We start from the raw sequence: 8875 nt of genomic DNA, 5'->3' as shown, positions 1-8875 counted from the left end.
GGACAACCGGGGCCTCCAGTCGCCGCAGCCGAGTCGGGGCGAGCAGCCTTTTACGGGGAGCCCCGGCGGCCAGCCGCAACCCGGGGAGGGGGCGCCGGTGGCCCCCGCGCTAGAGAGCAGAGGGCGAGAGCGCGCCGCCCGCCAGGGGCCCGCCGCGGCCGCCGCGCCGCCCTCCCCCGCGCTGTCAGCCCCGCGGGGCGCAGCCGCCGCCGCCGCAGCATCTTCTGCCCCTGCGCCCCCGCCAGCCCCAAGGAAGTCCCCGCCGACGACCGGGGCCCCCGGGAGCGCAAGAGGAAAGGCCAGAGACTCCCCTAAACCACCCAGATGCGAAGGATTGAAGCAGCCTAGCCAAAGCTTTCTGTGGATTAAAAAATATATATATAGGATTTTTTTTTTCCTTGGCAGAAGAAAAGGAGAGGAAGACCAGCGGGGCTCTGCAAGGAAAAAAGGGGGATGTAACTCGTGGATACGTTTTTTTTCCACCCCTGAAACGTCTCGTTCTACTTTGTAAACATTTTCTTTTTTTAAACCCCAGCTCCAGCCGGACGCCCCCAGACCTCCGGGGTGCGAGGAGGTGGTGTTTTTCATTTGGGGCTTTGCATGTTTGGTTCTTAGATTTTGAGAGCCTCCTTATTTCGCCAGACATCTCATGTGGGGTGAAGTCCACTCAGCCCCCTCCCCCGAGTCTTCGTGTGCACGGAATTCAAGGAGATCCGGTTACTAAGGATATAGAGGAAAAAAATAAATCGCGTGCCTGCTTTTTTTTTTTAATTGCTTCTCCCCACCCCCAAATTAAGTTGCTTAGCAAGGGGGAAAGAGGCTTTTTCCTCCCTCCAGCAGCCCTGCCGAACGCCTTTCGTTTTTTGCCGCCGCGGATCTTCCATGTAGGCAGCCGAGGCTGGCGAGCCCGACACTCGGGAGCCACTGCGGGGGGGCCTCTTTTTGGGGAGGCGCCGACCCGGGTAGGCTTCGCCGCCCCCGGGGAAGCGGCGGCCGCGTTCCTCCGGGGTGCGCCGGGGCCCGCGAGCGGCGCACGGCGCGGGCCGCGCGGGGTGGGGCAGCCAGAGCGCAGGCCCCCGAGCCCCGGCGGGCGCCCCCGGGCCCCCGCGCGCGCTCCGGCCTCCGGGAGACTGGCGCATGCCACGGAGCGCCCCTCGGGCCGCCGCCGCTCCTGCCAGGGCCCCTGCTGCTGCTGCTGTCGCCTGCGCCTGCTGCCCCAACTCGGCGCCCGACTTCTTCATGGTGTGCGGAGGTCATGTTCGCTCCTTAGCCGGCCAACGACTTTTCTCCTCGCCTCCTCGCCCCGCATGTTCAGGACCAAACGATCTGCGCTCGTCCGGCGTCTCTGGAGGAGCCGTGCGCCCGGCGGCGAGGACGAGGAGGAGGGCGCGGGGGGAGGCGGAGGAGGAGGCGAGCTGCGGGGAGAAGGGGCGACGGACGGCCGGGCGCATGGGGCCGGCGGCGGCGGCGGCGCAGGCAGGGCTGTCTGCTGCCTGGGCAAGGCGGTGCGAGGTGCCAAAGGTCACCACCATCCCCACCCCCCAGCCGCGGGCGCCGGCGCGGCCGGGGGTGGCGAGGCGGATCTGAAAGCGCTCACGCACTCGGTGCTCAAGAAACTGAAGGAACGGCAGCTGGAGCTGCTGCTCCAGGCCGTGGAGTCCCGCGGCGGTACGCGCACCGCGTGCCTCTTGCTGCCCGGCCGCTTGGACTGCAGGCTGGGCCTGGGGGCGCCCGCCGGCTCACAGCCGGCGCAGCCGCCCTCCACCTACTCGCTCCCCCTCCTGCTGTGCAAAGTGTTCAGGTGGCCGGATCTCAGGCATTCCTCGGAAGTCAAGAGGCTGTGTTGCTGTGAATCTTACGGGAAGATCAACCCCGAGCTGGTGTGCTGCAACCCCCATCACCTTAGCCGACTCTGCGAACTAGGTAAGAAGTTGATCCACGCCCACCCGCCCGTGCCCCCCGTTTCTCCCGGCACTCAGGTGTGGGGAAGAAAAGCCCGATTGGGCTGTGGGTTAGTGCAGCCACCTCGCCGGAGGGATGTGTGTACATTCCCTCCTGGGAGGAGATTTGGGGGACAAAGGTAGAGAAGGGACCCGAGGAAACTCGAAAGGCATTCCCTCGGGGTTCCCTTCCAGTTTTCTCTCCTCGGTGGCCCCAAGGGCGGGGGGGGGGGGTTGCCCCTGGGCCCTACTCATTCATGCCCGAATTCTGCAGACATGGGGTTATTTCCGGATCAGCCAAGGGGGTGCGGAGAGAAGTGTGTGTGGGGGGGTCACGCCTCCCCCGCACGGAGAGCGGCGTTGAGGTGTGTGGCCGATTTGGATTCGATCCAAGCCCGCCAAGGAAGGCTCGGAGAAGCGGTAGTAAAGGCTGGAGAGGAAGGCTCCCCTTTAGGAAGGAAGGGGGAGCGTCACGTCGGGCGCAAGGGGCCAGGAAGCCTGCCCTGGCCGGCGCAGATTTGGGTTTTGAGGCAGAGAGAGCAGGATAGGAGGCCGAGCTGTGTACCTGCTCCCAGCTCCGCCAGCCCGGGGTGAGAGAAAACAGGCAGTCAGGGGAAGTTGGGTGTCCCCTACTTTCTTCAGCGCAGGAGAGAGAGCAGTGTAACCGACCGTCGGATGGTTTGCCCCCAGACTACTGAGTTGGGCCCCGGGCTCCTCCGTTGAGACCCCGGGGCCCTTCTCCTTTATGCTCTCAGCCTTCTCCATTGCATCCCTTTTCTCTGCCTCTTTGTGCGGAGGCGGGGTGCACCTAGGGCGCCCACCGATCCAAGTTCCCCAGCGCCCTTGGGGTGCACCTTCCGAGGGAGCTGGGCAAGGGGGAAGCCCGTGATCCCCGCGCGGGTGCGGGGCGCAGCGGCGGTGGCGGAGATGAACTGCGCCCCGGGGGGAAGGGTCGGGGCAGGGGGCGGAGGGAGCAGGGTCTGAAGTTCTGGGACGCGAAGTGAGGCGGGGGGCTTCGTCGCCCCCCGCCCCGTGAACTGCGACGTGCGGCGGCGAGCCGGTGGTTTGCAGCCGGGCCGGCCGAGCGCGGCGGCGGCGGCCGCAGACGTGGAGGAGCGCCGCGCCGAGGCTGGCGCCAGGCGGCCTCTTTTGTTTATCTGACAGCTAAATATCAAGGCAATCACCGCCTCGCGGCCCTGCCTCCAACCCCCACAGCTAAGACAAACAGTTGGGCTAAAAGAATGCCTCTGTTATCATAAGTTTCTATCTCTCTCTCAGGGCTCAGCCTTTATTTTCTCTTTCTTTTTTAATTCCAGAGTCTCCCCCTCCTCCTTACTCCAGATACCCGATGGATTTTCTCAAACCAACTGGTGAGTAGCTGATTTTAAAAATATCCTTCCTGTCTTAAGTTAGAAATGGAGGCTGTAGAACGCGGATTTGTGTGTCTAGGCAGCGGCTTCGGGAGACTCTGGACTTGCCCTGAGGTGGTTATAGGTTTCCTCTGTTGGCAATTTAGTGGATTTTTTTTTCTTTTTCTTTTTCTGTTGTGACTGGAGCTGGAGGTAATGTGTGTGTGTGTATACAAATATATCTTTCTTTTTGCAAAGATGTTTCTTAGGTATGCTTTCCATTTTGTTCCTTTTCTTGTATTTGCACTCCATAACCCAAGCTGATTCAACTCAGCGCATAGACTCTGGTCCATGCAGGTCTAGGGAGCCAAATGGGACAGGGTGATGGAAAACGTGGGAGACTCTGTGAGTGCCAGAAGTATCAGTGGGGAGATTGAAGAGCCTGATGGGAAGGAAGACTTTGTTTAGAAAAGTGTAGAGATGACCTCGGTTTGGGGCAAGAGAATAGAAAATTTAAGGAGTAAAGGCAACAGCCCCCTCTCCCCCTCCTAGTTTTCTCAGAATTCCTAGTGGGGGCCATAAGAGTGTTTAGCATAGCTCTGCCTGCCTGTCGCTTTGTCACTGGGTGGCATTCGGCCAGGGCAGAAGCCCCACTTGAGGCTGGCACCAGCCCTGTTGCATTTGTCTGCATTCAGCTCCTGGCTGGCAGTGCAGAGGAGAAGGGAGGAGGAACCGCAGAGCTGGGAAGCAGCTCCGATGGGCCCTTGTTTCCTGGAGCCGCTTCTTACGGGGGGAGGTTCCTGTGCCTGCAAGTCTGAGTTGTAACTGTGATGGTCTGTCTTACTTTGCCAGGGTTCTGGGAGAAGGAGAAATGAAGGGTTGGGCCCCATTTCCCTCTTGGAATTCTACAGGTCCTTCCGCCTCATGAGTTTTGGCTGTTGGGCCTTTCCCCCCACTAATTAAAAGTTTTGCTGGGGCGTTGTCCTAAATTAAATACTTTAATGAATGGTGTAAGAGAAGCCCGTGGTCTCCATCCAGCCCTCCCTGACTCCACACTCCCTCCAGTCGGAAGGCGTTGCTGCTTGCCTGGTGCCTGTCTAATGAGTGGCCTGCGAAGCATATGATATTTTGCTTTCGATTTACAAAACACCAGATAAATGGTCATTAATGAGGAGATAAACCAGCTCTGTATTTGTAACAAACGTTAACTGAGATTACCAAGGTCTGTTTTCTCCAAGAATGTAACTTGACTGGGTTTTTGGCATCAAGGCTCAAGAATTCTTTTATGAGCTTAGTTCTCCAAGGGGCCCTCTCTCTCCTGCTTTTTGTTTTTCCTTTGTAGTCTTCAGATGTGGAGGTTTTCCTTAAAAGAGAGAGAGGCCAGTCATCTTGGCCCCAGGGTTAAAGCCGACTGGAGGAACTGTTCCGAGAGAAACTTCCTATAACCATAGGAAAGAAGGCCCACGTTTTGTTGGGTTTCCTGCAGAGACAGTGGGACAGATCCGTCCACCGGATTCAAGCAGTCACCATCTCAGGCCAGGACCTCATTTTCAGCGAATGGAGTGATATATTTATTCATTAGCAAGTGTTGACATTAGGTAGCAGAATGTGTGTAAACAGAGAAGCCACAAAGACAGGAATGCGCCATTCCAAGGGGGAGAAAAGTTCTCCAGACCAGCCAATAGGAAGTGATTAACCTGCCAGTCGGAAACTCAGACAGCTGGTTACTCACCCAAAATGTTTGTGTAAAAGCAAAACAACAACAACAAAAACAAACAAAAAAGTAGCCCCCTCCCCCAAACCCAGAAAACCCTGAAATTAAAAAAAAAAAACAATGAAAAGTACCGTCCTTACAGCAGGACGTGAGGATGCTAGTAGGTGAAGCCCCCATGTCTCCTGACACGCTGGAGGACAGCCAGGGCTGGCTTTGCTGGCTGCTGTGGCCAGGGGCACTGAGGTCAGACACACAGATGAGATGCTGCCCCAGGTTTCTCTTTGCCTTGTACATTGCGGAGAGTATTTGGCTGGGGAATTTAGATCAGCTGCTCTCACTGTAAAATTTCTGAGTCCAGGTTGAATTTTTGGCCTTGGGTTACTAGGTGAGAAGCAGCCATAAGTTTTACAGTGGAACGTTATTAAAATCTTAACCAGTTGCACAACTAAGGGAATCTCTTCTGCAGAGTCTCCAGTATGGGCAGAGGCGGTGGGGAGGGGCTGGGGCCTGGTCCCCCTGCAGCCTTTGGAGGAACTGGTGGTTGTGGTTTAGTCATTAAGTCGTGTCCAACTCATGGACTGTAGCCCACCAGGCTCCTCTGTCCATGGGATTTCCCAGGCAAGCATACTGGAGTGGGTTGCCAGTTCCTTCTCCAGGGGATCTTCCTGACACAGGGATCGAACCTGGGTCTCCTGCATCGAAAGCGAACTCTTTATGGAGTGGGCCACCAGGGAAGCCTTTGAGGGAATGCCAGGGCTAAAAGTTGGGAGTTCCATTTTGCTATGGTTCAGGCCGCTCCACTGCGGCCTCTGGAATGGCCTGGCTTTGGTAGACCTGATTGCTAGGTGGTTCGAAGTCAGCAGGATCTTCTGAGAAGGGGCGCTCACCATGGCTGAAGGAAGGAGCAAGGTGTCTGTGACATGAGGCTTTCAGAAGTCATGGCACCTCTCCACCCTTATCATACCAGGGGTAAGAGCAGGTTATTAGAATGAGATCCCAGTTTATGGAGTGGGGATGCTGTGTGGGCTCTGCTTCCTGTTTTCTCTGTATCTGAAGGTCTGAACTATTTGAAGAATGTCTTGGGATGGGAGGGGGGCTGATGTTGCTGGGTATATGTTCCTTGCTTAGGCCAGGGACCCCAGTGACCAGTGCCTCTTGGCAGATCAGGCCTCCAAAGCCTAGTTGAGAAGTCTGAGACTTTGCTCTGCACTTATTTTTTCAACTCAGGCCACTCTTTTCCAGGCCTGGTTTTATTTTTTTATTTTTTTATTTTTTTTCTTTTTTATTATTATTCTTTATTGAAGGATAATTGCTTTACAGAATTTTGCTGTTTTCTGTCAAACCTCAACATGAATAAGCCATAGATATACATATATCCCCTTCCTTTTGAACTTCCCTCGCATCTCCCTCCCCATCCCACCCCTCTAGGTTGATACAGAGCCTGGTTTTAAATCTAGAAATGATTGAAGCAGTTAGATGATGCATTCATTCACTCATTTATTGGTTTGTTCATTTGTTCAGTCATTCTACAGGCCTGATGATGTGCCTGCCTAAAATGCAGTGATGATTCCGATGCACCGGTTTGTCCTTCTGTAACCAGGGCTGTGGGTTGGGGCAGAGCTTAGGGTATAGTGGTGGGCGAGGGGACTCCTCTGTGCCAGATGGTACTGAAGGAAGCTCAGAACTAAGTTGACAAGACGATGCTGGCTGTTGGGAAACCATTATTTGAGAGAAGAGGGTATACCCAGCTTTGTCACCTTGTATCCCTTGCAGCAGCTCATTCCAGGCACGTGTCTTCAAGGGCTTTCTTGCTGCTGAGAGAGGGAAATGAGTCTCCCACAGAACCCAGCACTTCTGGGGAGCAGGTGACACAGCAGAAGCTGACACCCTGACTTGGGAGAGCTATCACAGCGAAGCTCTTTTTTTTTTTTGTGGGTGAGAGATGGAGGTATGGCCTCTTGGCCCTTTACTAGCCTGGCAGGACCTAGATGATGCTGAAGACTGTCTCAGCTCAACTACCTGCAGGGAAGAGAGTGAGGCCTGTTGGGGAGGAGAGGGCTGAACCCTTGGGTAGGGCCCAGCTCACCAGGTGGCCCCTTGGGCTACTCAGTGACGCCTCAGTTTACCTAGGTGCACGTCAAACAGGTATACCTTGCTCCTTCACAGAGGTGGTAGGGAGACCTAATTAATGTTTGTAAATCCCTCCTGAGATCAAAGGCGCTGCACGAAGGGCAGAGCACCATTTCATAGAAACGCTTGTGGTTGCCGGTGTGGAGCTGGCTTACCTTTGATCTGAGACCAGCTGACAGCCCTGGTCGCGGTCCCAGCTCTACCCTGAGATGCCGGGCCCTTCCTTTGAAACACACCTTGCCCCTGGGGTTCAGCCAGCCAGAGCTGGGGGCAGTGGGGGCTGGCCAAAATCATCATGTTTAAATGTGGGGGTGTCTTGCCTGTCTGTCCATCAGGGTGAAGGCCATCGGAATAGTTTGGAAAGTGCAGGGTATACACTCTTTAACCAGCAACTCCATTTCCTGCCTGCCCCTATTGTTTTCCATTTGATTAAGTGTATCCTGTAACACTGTATATTCCTGTTCAGAATTAAACTTTACCCTGATAGGATGAGATTACCCGCATGGTCTTTTCTGTCTCCCCTGCCTGATGCTGCCACTCCTCGGCCTGCCTTTCCCCTGTGGAGAAGAATTCTTGGAAAGTTGTTCTTCCAATCTGAGAGAGAATGCAAGAGCGGGATTAGAGAGAGAACCTGAGACTTGGGGTGGGATGGGAGGGGGGCAAGCCCAGCCCCAGCCCCTTTTTACCCAGGGAATGGAGACAGCTGCTAGGTCCCTAGAGAGCTCCATGGCTCCTTGCCTCTGGGCACCTCTTTGCCTTGGCTTCCTATTTGCCGTCTTGGCTAAGCGGTTCCAGTGGGAAACTGGTAATGCACACTCCATGGACATCCTGCTAGTGACCTGGAGAAGGAAGGTCTGGGATTTGCACCATCTGATCTGGTGTGACTGTATTGGAGCCAGGACACTCCTTTCCTGAGCTGGCCTTTCTCTGTGGATTTCCTAAGTTGGGCATTGGCAGTGATGCCCGATACACTTATGGGGTCTTGTGTGTTTTTGTTTCATGGGACTAATTAGTTGTGGTTCGTAGCCATTATTTTTTGTTTTAATTGCTTGGAGGGAGGTTGTGGAGTCTATTTCTCAGCTGGAATCGTCATTATCCTCATTAACATTTAGGTCACTATGCTGAGCACCTGAGGGTGGCAAAGACATTGAAGAGAAGGTTATAGACTAGTTCAGGCAGACAGGATCTGAAGGTAAAAGAGCAGGAAAGACCGCGGAAGGCAACTCCGCAAGTGCTGCGTGCCAGAAAGATTTTTATAGGGACAGAGGGCAGGGAGCCTTGCAGGTCTGGGGTTGCCCGGGAAGGTTTCCACACATGGGGAGTTTTTGGATTAGGTCTGGAAGGGGCTGGGAGCCTTGCTGAGAATGTTCTCTGTTCTCTTGACTTGAGGGGGCTTCACCCAGGTGCGTACATGAATAAGATTCTTTGAGTTGTTCTTGAGATTTTCTTGCACTTTGCCTCGTTTAGAAAGGGAAACACAGTCCCTTCAGCCCAACGCCCATTTCTTCTTAAAGAACTGGGAAGTCTGTCTGTAAACAGGTGAGAGTGGTGGCGAGGGCCACTGGATCCAAGCAGAGAGGCCATGCCCTTGATCTTGCCCCGAGAAAGGTGGCTGGGAGAGAACCTGGGCCTCCTTTGTTTGACCTTGGGAACTACCTGGTTTCCTCAATGGGGGACTTGCAATAAAAGAAAAAAATTCCAGCAGTCTGTGATCGAGTCTGACTTGACGAATGATTAACTGG

At 55.0% G+C, this 8875-nt stretch overlaps 1 protein-coding gene across 2 annotated transcripts in view; it reads left to right on the top strand.

The window, feature by feature from the left end:
• The first annotated feature begins 356 nt into the window (after nt 1-356).
• SMAD7 (SMAD family member 7) overlaps nt 357-8875 on the top strand; it is a 28841-nt gene continuing 20322 nt past the window's right edge. For both annotated transcript variants that reach the window (XM_069569314.1, XM_069569313.1), the window contains exons 1-2: nt 357-1923; nt 3257-3310. In XM_069569314.1, the coding sequence (XP_069425415.1) occupies nt 1308-1923; nt 3257-3310 (670 nt within the window). In that variant the 5' untranslated portion in view covers nt 357-1307. The remainder of the gene's footprint in view (nt 1924-3256; nt 3311-8875) is intronic.

The sequence above is a fragment of the Ovis canadensis genome, chromosome 23, assembly GCF_042477335.2.
Source record: "Ovis canadensis isolate MfBH-ARS-UI-01 breed Bighorn chromosome 23, ARS-UI_OviCan_v2, whole genome shotgun sequence".
Taxonomy (NCBI): domain Eukaryota; kingdom Metazoa; phylum Chordata; class Mammalia; order Artiodactyla; family Bovidae; genus Ovis; species Ovis canadensis.
Note: the sequence above shows the minus strand (reverse complement) of the source record. Positions and strands in the feature narration are given on the sequence as shown.